The sequence below is a fragment of the Fragaria vesca genome, linkage group LG6, assembly GCF_000184155.1.
Source record: "Fragaria vesca subsp. vesca linkage group LG6, FraVesHawaii_1.0, whole genome shotgun sequence".
Taxonomy (NCBI): domain Eukaryota; kingdom Viridiplantae; phylum Streptophyta; class Magnoliopsida; order Rosales; family Rosaceae; genus Fragaria; species Fragaria vesca.
Window position 1 is genome coordinate 1,399,466 of NC_020496.1, and position 13,840 is coordinate 1,413,305.

A 13,840-nucleotide genomic window follows, 5' to 3' on the forward strand; every position below is an offset into this window, starting at 1 on the left:
CGTCGTCTCTACTTCATTGCTGGACAGGTGGTGCATTGAGTGACGCCATTTTGAGGGATAAATCGAGCTCCAAAACTCCGCCGGTTCGGATTCGGTGTCGATCGAATTTCTCCTTCCTCAGGTCACCATTTGGTGAGTTCTATATATGGATAAGTTAAGTTCTATATATTCCCCTAGAATTTGGTAGCTCGATTCGGTGTGTGTGAGAAGAATCGAAGATTTGAAGTGTTTAGGGTTTAAAATTGGGAATTTTTATATTTTGATTCAATTCACCTGTTTAGGCTTAGAATTGGGCTTCGACTTCTTCTAGAAAATTGTTCGAAATGTTGAGAGGAAGATTCTGTCAAATTTTGGTGGTGATTGGAGGTGGCCGAAAGTTTCTGTAGTTTTTTTTTCAAAAACCAGAAACTTTAGCCGACGATATTTAAATACTATATTCGTCGGCTATAGTATTTTTTATTTTTTTTATAAGGTTTAGCCAACGAATTATGGCATGTTTCGTCGGCTATAGTTAGTTTTTAAATTTTTTTATAAGATTTAGCCGACGAAATATAGTATATTTCGTCGGATATAGTTATTTTTTAATTTTTTATAAGGTTTAGCCGACGAAATAAACTATATTTCGTCGGCTATAGTTATTTTTTAATTTTTTATAAGGTTTAGCCGACGAATATTTTAATTGTTTCGTTGGCTAAAGTCTAGGAAAAAACCGACGACATGTTTTTCGTCGGCTAAACTGTGGGACTATAGCCGACGACGTCTTCTTTTTTCGTCGGCTAAAGTCATCGCCGACGACCTCTTTCCGACGAAATCTTAGCTGACGAGATCTTAGCCGACGAATTAAGCTAACAGGCCGACGAAACTTTTTCGTCGGCTAAAGTGTTTGTCCTGGTAGTATAGGTTGATATAAGCCTAAGAACAATGATGTTCGATTTCAGTTTCGATGGCGAAAACCGGAAACTTTCATGTCTTTTATGCAGTGATTTACTGATAGAGACCATGGAAATTGTTTGTTTTTTTAGAAATTGGGATGGAAATTGTCTATTTTTACATCCATGTAGTTTGTAATTCTCTCTGATGTAATTTTGGTTTGATTGTGATGGTTGGTATTACTGTGCTCTGTATTTTCTGGATTTGCGAGTGGTTTTGGTTTTGATGTTGAGTTTTTTGTTTTTAGATGGAGTCCATTGTGTGCACCAGGTGTACCCTTGTGTTTGAAACTGTGGAAGGCATGAAGATCCATAGGGGAATTCAACATAACGCAAGTTTGCTTATATGAGTCGTGGCTTGGTTGGTTAAGTTGTTTAACTGCCAGCTTTGAGATCATGAGTTCAAATCTCATTGACATATGTAGGGTGTGTGAGTTATTAATAAAAAGTTCTTTTTAAAAAAAAAAGTTTGCTTGTTTGAGCTGCAAGGAGAATTATTTTGATTTTAAGAAGGGACTGGAGCAGCACCATAAGAGGGCACACAAAATCGAGAACCAAATGAACAAAAGTGTAATTGATAAGGATATTGCTTACATGGAGAGCAACCTGAACTAGATGATGATCTCGGCTGCAAGTAATTCATACTCCTATGTAATAAGGGCTGATCTTAGATGTTGACGTTATTGGCATAATAGAGAGGCAGAGTACTTTAGTTTTAAACTTTTGGAGTATATGGTTTTGCAGCGTTTGCTCTACTTAGTACTTACCATTTATAGGTAGTGTGTCTAGAATTGTGGTTAGATCTCTGTACCAATTGGTTTGTTGTTTCTCAGACATTGAGAGTACGCTAAACTCTTTCATTATGTTTATGACTCTACGATGAAGTACGTCTTTGCTTGCGTTTATTTGTCCATCTTTGCTTGGTACCGGTATTTGGGGTTGATTCCTTTCATTCTTCAATGTCCTTGGCCTGTGGAATGCGATTGATGTCTTGTTGTTTCTAGCCTTCGATTCCTCTTGAAGGTTTGTCCTGACTTCACTGCAGCCTTGGCAGTCTTCAATGCCTGAGCCTTGGGATCAGCCTTCTTGGAGGTTTTCCCTGACTTCCTTACCATCAACTTTAGGAGCCATTGCTCAAACCTCTGCCAGAAACAGTCCCAATATGGACTTTGGAAGCTAAGCCATCAACTTTAGGTTTCCGGACTATACATGAACTGTGACAATTATTCAATTAAGTTCACTTATAGAATGATGCAATGAGTACGTTGTCTAGCATAAGGTAACTGAATACTTCACTAATGGAGTCTAATCCAATTTCTTTCAGATTCATATCATCGATCAGATTCTTTTCATTTTTCCATTCTTTTCATTTTAAGTAAACGTTCTAGTCAAGAACTAGAGTATTCCATTAGTCAAAAGAGACGCCAGTTACCAAATTACTAACAAATTGGAAGCATCAAATTGACATAACAAATTACTAATAGTCATTTACAACTGAAAAGTTGGCGTAAACCAAATTGGACGATGATTGACCATCTCTAATAAGGTCATCACATGCGAGGAGCAAGGCTTTGAAATGCTCTTCGTTTCCATTTCGTATACACCAAAATCATTTAGCATATAGTCATGGAAGTCAATTTCATCGAAATCATGGTTGTAGTACATGGAGTTTTGCTTACATCCCGGAAACTTTGAAGCCACCACACGTATTGAGAGATTATCTCCAACAAAAAGAGCAACATCATCCCCTAGGGTTTCCTTCTTCTCAATCCACAAGCACTTATCAAAATTAAATTTGTAAACTTTGAACTCTTTGGCAAAACATTTCTTTAGCTCTTCAGGATCTTCCCAATTACAAGCCCTGTCAATCATTAATCCCATATGAATCCACAATATATATTTCCTGATAAAGCTATTTGGAGGGATACCACATTCCAAGGAGTTTACATCCGAGTTGAAGTCGGACGTATTAATATTGAACGTTAGAAGATTTCCATGACTCCCAAGGGCATAAACTTTGTCTTCGGGGTCTCCCCGACAGTGAATAAAATCTGCAATGCTTTCATTTTCTGTACGTATATAAGTCCATGTTGTGTCTTTACTGAATCCAATGAAAGCCATTTGATTTTGTTCCATGTATATTACAAAAACCACGCACTCATTTGCGTTTATTATCGGGTTCGACGTAATTGTAGCTTTTAGAACATAGTATTCACAATCTTCAACCCATGCCATACCTTTCTTCCGATATCTTCCACACTTGGTTCTGGAGGTTTTATTTGGGGAAGACGAATGACTATATTCTCTCTTCCTGCCCTATCATTTGACTTAGTGAATAATGACTTTATTAATGTTACTGAAAAATCTGGTTCCACAAGAACTAACCAACCCTAAGAAGACCCGCAAAATCTCTTGTTTGGAAGTCTTGACTGCAAATCAAGGACCTTATGATCTACGACATTGTATAGACTCCAAGCATCTTCTTTGCCATTGAAAAACATGAGCATTGGAGGTTGAGGATGACTCTTGTGATGGGTCTGATGATTATGTTTTGCCACATCAAACCATGACTTACAAACCACACTAAACTAGAGATAATCGGATGATAATAATAATCTTCCTGCAACTGAATCCAGTAGGTGCGCAGGCAAGTTTGCCAGAGGATTAGAGGAATTAATTCAAACTATTAAGGATTAGAGGAATTATTAGCAGCTCCCGGCACATATCTGAGCTGGTGTTCCCAGCCAATAAGCCAAGGACACGTATACAATATTTTAAATCATACCTAAATGGATAGCACGGCTGTTAACTTCGTCAATCTGTAATTCCTCAAACATGCAATGCTGGTCTTCTCCTTCACTCTCCATGGCCTTGTATTCCAAAACTCAAATCCTCATCTCTCATCCATTTTGTTTGGCTGAATCTTCCTTGTCAATCATCGATTTAGCACATAATGAAACCTATTTAATTAATTTTCTCAAAAATCATGGGTCTTCAATTCACGTTTCCTATTTTTCAATATTTTTTTAGTTAATGGTGTTGTGTTTGGGAAAATCCAGAAGGGTAAACTAGGGATGGCAATAATCCCCAGCGGGTAGGGTACCCACGGGTATTCGACCCTAACGGGGAAGATATACGGGTATAAACGGGTAACGGGGATGGGGATCCTTAGTATTCGGATTCTTAAATCGGGTACGGGGCGGGTATGGTATTTTGATATTCGTCCCCATCCCCACCCATTAAGGATGAAAATATTATTATATATAATTATATAATTTATTATTATATATATTTATATATAATTTATAAATAAATATTTATGTAAAAAAATTTGTAATTCTCTTAATAAACATTTAATGGACCTTCCTTTTTATTATGTATTTTTATTCTCTTAATGAAATTTACCGGTATTGTTATGTTTTAACCAAGACTTGTATTTATTTTTATTGGATTGAAGTATGAAACTTATTTATTTTGGTATTTGATTTTAATTTCATACTTTTATATAATTGTATTTCGTAATTTTAAAAAAAAAATTTAATTTAATACATAATTGTTAACGGGTACGGGTACGGGTATGGAAACGTAATCCCCAAAGGGTACGGGTACGGGGAATCTCCATTATCTAATTACGGGTACGGGGACGGGTACGGGGATGAAAAATGTAAAAAGGTATGGGTACGGTATTTTGATCCCCGTACCCTACCCTACCCATTGCCATCCCTAGGGTAAACTCATCATTACAGTTTTTCAATAATATTTCTAAACTACTTGCATCGTTGTAGTCATGGGTGAGGCCGTAAGGGGAAAAGGTTTGGGTGCCCAGAGAGAATTCTGAGTACTTGTATTTTCGATTTCATCGGACGACCGCGGAGGTAGAAACGAACTCATCAGAAGCCGGTGAGTCTAGTAGTGTTGAAGGTGGGTCACGGTGGTGCTCGGAAGTTTGTGGCGGAGGAGAGAGAGAAATGCAGATCTATTTTCTCTCTCCTCTTAAATCTCTCTCTTCTACACTCAGTTTCTATGGTAATGACATTGACAGGCATTAACACCGTTTTTTCAAACTAACTGAGGTGAGTGATGTGTAAAAAGACACCCACATGTCAATGACTTATTGGTTGGGAACATCATCTCAGATATGTGCCGGGACCAGCTAATAATTCCTCTAAGGATTATGAATACCTGGCCTAATCCGGTTTAAATCATGCGTTCCTGTTACAACTAGGAGTTCTCTCTATCAGCATTTGGCATAGAATTCCGATTTACCCTTAATCAAATCGGCATGCATGTTCGTGCAGGAATTGATAATCACCCGTAACTGCAGTAACTGCAGTCATGCTCTACATTATGTCATCGTATTACAGGTGATGATGAAACATTGAAACCTGTTTATAAACCCCGGGCCGGGGGACAAGCTGTGAGTTATCGTAAACGAACTACGGATGCTATTCTCTATCAACTCAGCTGTCAAAATATTCGAAAGGAGACATCAATCTTGTAAGCTGAAATTTTGATGAAACTAACCTGAAATATTTAGCTTATCAAGCTGTGTCGGTACTCCCTCTAAAAAACCCAATTCACCCATATGTCTTAATTCTTAACAGTTGACACGTCCTACAATTTATCTTGAATTGATCCTCAACAGCTCAGCCAAACAAAAAGGGGTATAAGTTGTTGAAGTTGTATCATGAATTAAGAATCATCAATCCACTATATATTTCAAAAGCAAGAGCTAGCTTGATCTCGATCAGCAGTCTCGCCGATATCGACTTCCTCCTTTTGTTTCAGTGTCTGTTTAAATTTAAGGAACATGACCATTTCATATACTCAGGTGACAACGTCTGATCTATAAACTTGCTATAGTTAAAATTTAAAAAGAAAGAGACATATATATATATATTGAATTATTAATTAACAAACCGATACACATGTTTACTTTCATTTTAGATCATCAGACCCATTCCATATAGTTTTTTTTTTTCTCTTTTTGTGTACTCATCCACATGTACAACTCGGTACATGTAAGTTACATTATTACATCAGTCTCCGGTTGGCGGATCCACAATAACTTGTCGCAAAAAGAATATATTCAACAATACGTTGTATCTTTCCAAGTTAACATAATAACATATAACACAATCCAACCATCAAAACTATTCGCTATCTTCGACACTCCTCAAAATCGCTCTCAAGTGAGTCTCGCCAAGAACTGAATCGGCGTTATTTTTAGAAGCCCAAACCCCTAAATTAACTGAAAAAAAAAAAACCGTTAAACCCCTTTGTCCGAAAAAAGAAAAAAGAGGTTAAACCCTCTCTTTCTCTCTCCCGCTCAGCGGTTTTGACTTTTGAGCAGAAAAAAAAAGGAAACCCGCCTTATCCAACTCTCTCTATGCACTCCAAATGTCCACTCTCTTCCTCTCCCTCCCAACCTTCCCTTCCAAATTCCACCACCAAAACGACGCCGTTTCCCTAACCGTCCGCTCCTCCGCCGTCTCCGCCCCCGAGAAGCGCGCCCGCCGCAAGAAGCGCCAGCCCAAGCGCGGCGACGATGACTCATCCGCTTCCTCCTCCTCCTTACTCTCCTCCTCCTCCTCCGCCGCCGAGAAGAGCCTTCGCTTCACCTTCATGGAGGAGCTCATGTCCCGCGCCCGCAACCGCGACGCCGTCGGAGTCTCCGACGTCATCTACGACATGGTCGCCGCCGGCCTCAGCCCCGGCCCTCGCTCCTTCCACGGATTGGTCGTCGCTCACGCCTTGAACGGCGACGCCGAGTCCGCGGTAACTTTTTCTTCACTTCAACGCTACTTCACTGTAAATTTGTTTGAATTGAGGGAAGATTGAAATTGTGTGAGTGTGTGAAATTGAAATTACTTCAGATGCAAACGTTGAGAAGGGAGCTGAGCTCGGGGCTTCGTCCTCTCCACGAAACCTTCATCGCATTGATCAGGCTGTTCGCCTCGAAAGGTCGAGCTACAAGAGGATTAGAGATCCTTGCAGCAATGGAGAAGTTAAATTACGACATTCGCCAAGCTTGGATACTTCTAGTTGGTACATACTTGTTTGGCCTTGATGAGTTGCGCATTGTTGTTGATTATCTATTTGTTGAATTTTGGGGTTGATTGTATGAGTTTTTTTGGTGTGGACAGAGGTGCTTGTTCGGACACGCTATTTGGATGATGCCAATAGAGTGTTCTTGAAGGGTGCGAAAGGTGGGCTGAGAGCTACGGATGAGGTCTATGATCTTCTTATAGTGGAAGACTGTAAAGTCGGGGATCATTCAAATGCGTTGGATATTGCTTATGAGATGGAGGCGGCTGGGCGGATGGCAACAACTTTTCATTTCAATTGCCTTCTTAGTGTGCAGGTGTTGTTGCGTACTTTTATCTCAACGTAGTATTTCTTTTGAGTAGTTACGTGATTAGATGCGTTATTGAAACAGATTAAAGAAAAGGATATGACCTTATTTGAACATGACCTGTTCTATAGGATCGTACCTCAGTGTCCTTAACATTAGAAAAAAAAAATTAAGAAAAGAATAACAAAAAATAAGGTCATGATCATAGTTATTGGAGTCTAATATAGCAGCTGATAGTTGTATAGAATGTCAATATGTTGCTAGTAGTTACTGCAAACATGTGTGGCGCTGATACTTTTCCTTTTCAAATGTTGAAGGCTACTTGTGGAATTCCAGAAATAGCTTTTGCCACATTTGAGAACATGCAGTATGGAGAAGGTTTTGTTTTTATTGTCTTTTTTGGTACTTCTGTCTGTATATGATTTCTATATAATGCTGGCTGCAGGGTTATATTTATGTTTCTTCAAGTTTAATGCTTCTCAAAAGCCTTTGTTTTCTGTTCTTCAGGGTTTATACTTATAGTTTTCTTTACAAAACAGAATACATGAAACCTGATACAGAGACATATAATTGGGTGATTCAAGCATATACCAGAGCTGAATCTTATGATAGGTAGTTTCTGTAGCCACAAATAATTCCTGCTATGTCTCTTTATGAGTTCTGAATATTTGTAACCGGTAGTATTCCGTAGGAAGCAATCTCAAGTTATGAAATGAATCATGCATGTGATGGACTGAATAACAATGTGAATCTGAAGATAGCAGTCAGCTAGGTGTCATATGCATTAACTTTTTCTTATCTAATAATGTGGAATTTTGTCAAATTTACTGTTGTTTCAACGTCAATATTCAATGTACTTTGGTTCATGATACTGGTCATTCCCTCAAATGTTAAAATGATATGCAGAGTGCAAGATGTTGCTGAGTTGCTTGGGATGATGGTTGAAGACCACAAGCGTTTGCAGCCTAATGTGAAAACCTATGCGTAAGTACTTATGTAAATGTTAATGGTGTTTCTTTCATTTTTTTTCTTTTCTTTATTGTCTAAAACCTTTTAAAAGTCACAATCCATTCTAGTTCACTGTGAGTTCTCTTGGCATTTGTCCCAATTGATTTTACTCAAATGCCTCTTCAGTTTTCCATACTATAATGTACTGACACCAAGATAATTGGATTTGTAGTGCACTTGGAATTAGAGAGTCTTAACCCTAAAGACCTTTTACAAGATCAGTCTTGGAGTTTTCAGACCCAAATGAGGCCTAACTAGAGGTCTTAATGCCAAAATGAGGGCTAAACTATATCAGGATTATATCCAGTAGTTTAGAGACCCAATCAGCTGCTTCCGGCCATTTGCCATACTATGTAGGACTATTGACCTTTGATTAATTTCAAGCTTTGGCTGCCAACTGTGTCTTATAGTTTTGTTATCTCAATGGTCTCTCCTTTTGTCTTGCATAATTATTTCAAGTTAATTAACATTCTCTGTTAACATTGTAACTTATTTACAATATATGTTTATTTCTTTTTTACTTGATGTACAGGTTGTTGATTGAGTGTTTTACCAAATATTGTGTTGTACGAGAGGCAATACGACATTTTCGTGCTCTCAGATTTTACGAAGGAGGGACAAAAGTTTTACATAATGAGGGAAACTTTGGGGACCCCTTATCTTTGTATCTTCGAGCTTTATGTCGAGAAGGTATACATTTTTTTCATTTATTCTTCCTAACAAAGGTATCAAAAGTTTTCTCACATCACTATATGATGGCTCATGATTTCTGTACATAAGATGATTTCTATTTTACTTTTTACTATATATTATTTATATAGAGTACTGTAGTAGATTTGACCGAGTCAAAATTGCTGAAGTGATTTCTAGAGTGGTCAGTTCATTTAGTTTCATAGGTTGTGTTGCAAAAGCAACCTGATTTGAGTCCATATGTTGTTTTTATGTAGCCTATAAATAAGCAGGCATAGCAAAATCAAGTTCAATTATAGAAGTCAATGCTGCTTATAGCATCTCATTGGCTTCTATGGAAGCATCAGATCGTATGACTACATTTCCTGGCACTAATAAGGCAATGGGATTTAGTTTGTATGCAAACATGTTAGTCTTATTCAGTTTGGATTTGATTCTAGAGTGCTTTTTTATTTGGGAACTGTCCTACTGCATGTAGGATATGAAACAAGAAAGATCAGTAATAGAAGCATTGTAGCTTTTCTGAAAATTCACCATTTGACTCGTGGTGTCAGTAACCTATCATACTATTGTTTGATGTTGGTATTGATTTCACAGTTAACCTACATTATGGACTTCCAATCTGAGATTCAATAGTTTAGTACTTCCTTGATGGTTATGTTATGTTATTGTTATATTTTATTTTAGGAAGAGTGGTCGAGTTGCTAGAAGCTTTAGAAGCGATGGCCCAAGACAACCAGCCTATTCCACCGCGAGCTATGATTTTGAGCAGAAAGTATCGGACACTAGTGAGCTCATGGATTGAACCTTTGCAAGAGGAAGCTGAACTTGGACATGAGATTGATTACATGGCCAGGTCTGTGCTTGTGTTTTGGTAGTTTATAAAGTTGACTCCCCCTTGTCCAGTCCTTTCTCTTTTGCTATTCTTATACTTGAAATTGCTTTGCTTTGTTATGTTTCATTATTCTTTCACTTCCATACTATGGGTAATTAGGACCGAACCCACGCTGTGAAACTTCAAAAAACACACTAGTACAGATATAACCTTGTTATGGTGGTGCTGACTGATTTGTTCATCAATCAGGTATATTGCAGAGGGAGGGCTTACTGGTGAGCGCAAGCGGTGGGTGCCTAGAAGAGGGAAAACTCCACTAGATCCTGATGCTGATGGTTTTATATATTCGAATCCTATGGAAACCTCATTCAAACAACGGTGTCTTGAGGATTGGAAGATACACAACAGAAAGCTCTTGAGAACTTTACAGAATGAAGGACTTGCAGCTTTAGGGGATGCATCTGAATCAGATTATATTAGAGTAGAAGAAAGGTTAAAAAAGATCATAAAGGGTCCTGACCAGAGTGTTTTAAAGCCCAAGGCTGCTAGTAAGATGGTAGTATCTGAACTGAAGGAAGAACTTGAAGCTCAAGATCTGCCAACTGATGGAACTAGAAATGTGCTTTACCAGCGTGTCCAAAAAGCAAGGAGAATAAATCGCTCCCGTGGTCGACCACTCTGGGTTCCTCCAGTGGAGGAGGAGGAGGAAGAGGTAAATTAATTTATGTCATGTTTTTCTAGCTAGGGTGCTACGTGAATGTCTGGCAACCAATCTCTTCCCTTCTTCCTTGTTGCTGCATATGAGAATTCACAATAGACTGATAATCAAAACATGATTTCACCCTCAGGTTGATGAAGAGCTGGATGAACTAATCTCAAGGATCAAACTGGAAGAAGGCAATACAGAGTTCTGGAAACGCCGTTTTCTTGGAGAAGGCTTCAGCAGCGATCAGGAAAAGCAATTAGATAGTGGCCAACTTGAATCTCTAGATGTCACAGATAGTGTCAATGTAGTAGATGTGGCAAAAGAGGTTGAAGATGATGAGGCTGAAGCTGAAGCTGATGATGAGGATGAGGATGACAATAATGATAATGATGAGGATGATGATGAAGAGGAGGAGGAGGAGGAGGAGGAAGTAGAGGTGGAGGTAGAAGTAGAACAAGCTGAGAGACAAGATGTAGAAAGGGTGAAGCAAAAGGAAAATGAAGCTAAGAAACCTCTTCAAATGATTGGAGTACAGCTGCTAAAAGATTCTGACCAGACGAGTACATCATCTAAAAAGGCAAGGAGAAGAGCTTCTCGGAGGATATCGGCTGAGGTATGACATAATAGTCTATTGATGCTTTGCATCCCTTTTCCTTGGGGCTTTAAGAATAGCTGGATAGGGCAACTCGTTGACTTAATATTTCAGCATATGTATTCATCTAGTCTTGTTCTTAGGAACAAAATATCCTGGGACTGGGAGCTCATTTTGTATATAGACTTTCAGTTTTAGTCACCTTGAGGATTAAAACAGTTGACCCAAATAGGCCACCAAGATCCTTTTCTCAGTTAGGGTCCATCGAAAGCCTATTTGCCCCCTACATACCCTTCGTGAGGGGTAATTCAATCACGGGTCTTCATGGCACCAATGAAATTTACTACATGATACCTATAACTATAATAGAGTTTTTTGTATTTTTTTTTTTAATTATCTGTCGACATGAACCCTTCTCAATAATGTTGATTAAATATAATCTTGATATGATTCTCACTGTGAATATGTACTTGTGTGCCAGCATCTATTGTTAGTTTTACAATTATCACCACATTTAGAATGATTGCACCTTATTTTACTGTTAGGGACTATATATCTACCTTAGAGAGGGAAAAAAATTATATTTATACACAGTTTGCACATGGATGCAGGATGATGCTGATGATGACTGGTTTCCTGAGGATATGTTTGAGGCATTTAAGGAGCTGAGGAAAAGGAGAATCTTTGATGTATCAGACATGTATACAATCGCCGATGCTTGGGGTTGGACATGGGAGAGAGAATACAAGAATAAACCTCCGAGAAGATGGTCACAAGAATGGGAAGTTGAGATGGCAATTAAAGTTATGCTGAAGGCAAGTTCTAATATTTGTTTCGCATTACCTGTGCTTTACAAAGTTCTGATTATTTCTAAATTCAAAGTCATTCTAGAATAGTATTTGAAGAGACTGGACTGATTTCAGGTGATGGAATTGGGGGGAACACCCACAATTGGAGATTGTGCCATGATTTTGCGTGCAGCCATAAAGGCTCCTCTTCCTTCAGTTTTTTTGAAGATCTTACAGACTACACATAGTCTTGGCTATGTATTCGGCAGGTAAGTTTCATAATTTGGAGTAATGAACTGGTTTGATTAAGTTCATGTAACGTCAATTCATCGACACATTTATGCTTGCTTCAAGCTGATTGATTCCATATACTGGAGTTCACATCTTGCTTTGTTCTCATTCGTCGCAGTCCTCTCTATGATGAAATTATCTCGCTATGCCTCGATCTTGGAGAACTGGATGCAGCCGTAGCCATTGTCGCAGACTTGGAGACCACTGGGATCACAGTCCCAGATGAGACCTTGGACAGGGTGATTTCTGCTACACAGACAACGTGAAAGTACTGTCAATGACTCCTCTTCATAGCTGCACCTGCTCCTTATTATAGAATAATGTGATTGTATCATTGTAATATCATAAACGAGCTCTATCGCTGATGCATCTGATTCATTTTCCATTTGTTTTTTGGATTGAGGGTAAATTTTTCAGGCCTTGGTAAATTTTTCAGGTTTGAAGGACCAAACTGGATAGCCGGCTAATTATACAATACTGCCATATGCTTGAACACTTCTGACACTTCTTAGAGAGAAGTAAAAATCAAATAGCGTATACAATCTTCCTACATGTGTTTATCAATAAAAACTTCATTCAAAGTGAACTGAATTCAATGATTTTGAGGCAACAATCCGGACTAGATTGGCACATTAGACTTCACATCTGAAATCCAAACCGACCGACTTAAGAAGCCAAGAGACCCCGACTCCAAACAATGTAAATGACTACTGGTTTTAAAGCCTCCCTTGCCAAACTATGAGCAACATTGTTGCTGTTATTTTCACAAATTGGGCACTACATTATGACTCTTCAAACTGAGGGCCTTCGAATTATCGTGCAAGGAATCGAGAGTCAAATGAGCGTCACCTTCAATCTCAATGTGGGAGACCGTGTAATAATGCCAATGCTACATAATCGTCTCTTTTACTTTTTCACCCTTGAATAATTTTCTGTTATTGAGCAAAGTAAATACTTTAACTGACCTAAATTAGTACGAGTCTATCGTGCATTTGGACTTATAATGTAAATACAAACTTTTAAGGGGGCGAAAGTGAAATTCTAAATTAGTTCAACTGTAAATACAAACTTTAGAGGGGACGAAAGTGCAATATATAGTTGGAGTAAAATAAAATCCAAGTCTACCCTCTATAAAACCACTTCATACAAAAAAAAGAGTTTTAAGAGTAGAGATGGCGGCCAAGGAGGAAGACAAGGGCGATTGTATGAGCGAATTGCCTGATGAAGTTCTGTGTCACATCCTCTCTTTTCTACCCGTGGCAGACGCTTTTTCTCTCAAGTTACTGTCTCGTAGATGGAGCCGCCTCCATGTTCCTCTCTCGAATCTCTACTTCAATCAAGAGACCATCTTTGGAAGAAAATACGACTCTAGTGATGTATTATTAAAGCTCAAGTCTGAATTTGTTGAAAAAGTTGGATCCGGCTCCTCTAAAGTGAGCAAGCCATAAAATTAGTAAATTTCATAAAATCTCTAACCTCTATCTAATCTAATGGCTCAAAAATATCCACATGCATCAATTCATTACAAAAAATGTTGAAAATTCTTTTCTATATTGACAATAACTCTAAATGCTTTATTTCTCTTTTTATTTTTTATTTTTTTTATTTAACCTTCATCTTAATTTATTCTCTTCTGTAAACGTTTG

The 13,840-nt window shown here is 38.3% G+C and overlaps 1 protein-coding gene and 1 pseudogene across 2 annotated transcripts in view; one reads left to right on the top strand and one right to left on the bottom strand.

Annotated features, from left to right (window-relative positions):
- Nucleotides 1–2,417: 2,417 nt before the first annotated feature.
- Nucleotides 2,418–3,164, bottom strand: LOC101299793. The gene has a single exon (XM_004304742.1). It carries the CDS (start codon nucleotides 3,162–3,164, stop codon nucleotides 2,418–2,420), a length of 747 nt encoding a protein of 248 aa, XP_004304790.1.
- A 3,165-nt stretch (nucleotides 3,165–6,329) lies between these two features.
- Nucleotides 6,330–13,840, top strand: part of LOC101300082 — a 29,375-nt pseudogene continuing 21,864 nt past the window's right edge. Inside the window, exons 1-13 of the transcript XR_185089.1 lie at nucleotides 6,330–6,707; nucleotides 6,806–6,977; nucleotides 7,076–7,293; nucleotides 7,602–7,662; nucleotides 7,824–7,896; nucleotides 8,191–8,268; nucleotides 8,825–8,982; nucleotides 9,670–9,838; nucleotides 10,067–10,529; nucleotides 10,666–10,869; nucleotides 10,933–11,136; nucleotides 11,727–12,172; nucleotides 12,313–12,456. The product of XR_185089.1 is annotated as an uncharacterized LOC101300082 (transcript). The remainder of the gene's footprint in view (nucleotides 6,708–6,805; nucleotides 6,978–7,075; nucleotides 7,294–7,601; nucleotides 7,663–7,823; nucleotides 7,897–8,190; nucleotides 8,269–8,824; nucleotides 8,983–9,669; nucleotides 9,839–10,066; nucleotides 10,530–10,665; nucleotides 10,870–10,932; nucleotides 11,137–11,726; nucleotides 12,173–12,312; nucleotides 12,457–13,840) is intronic.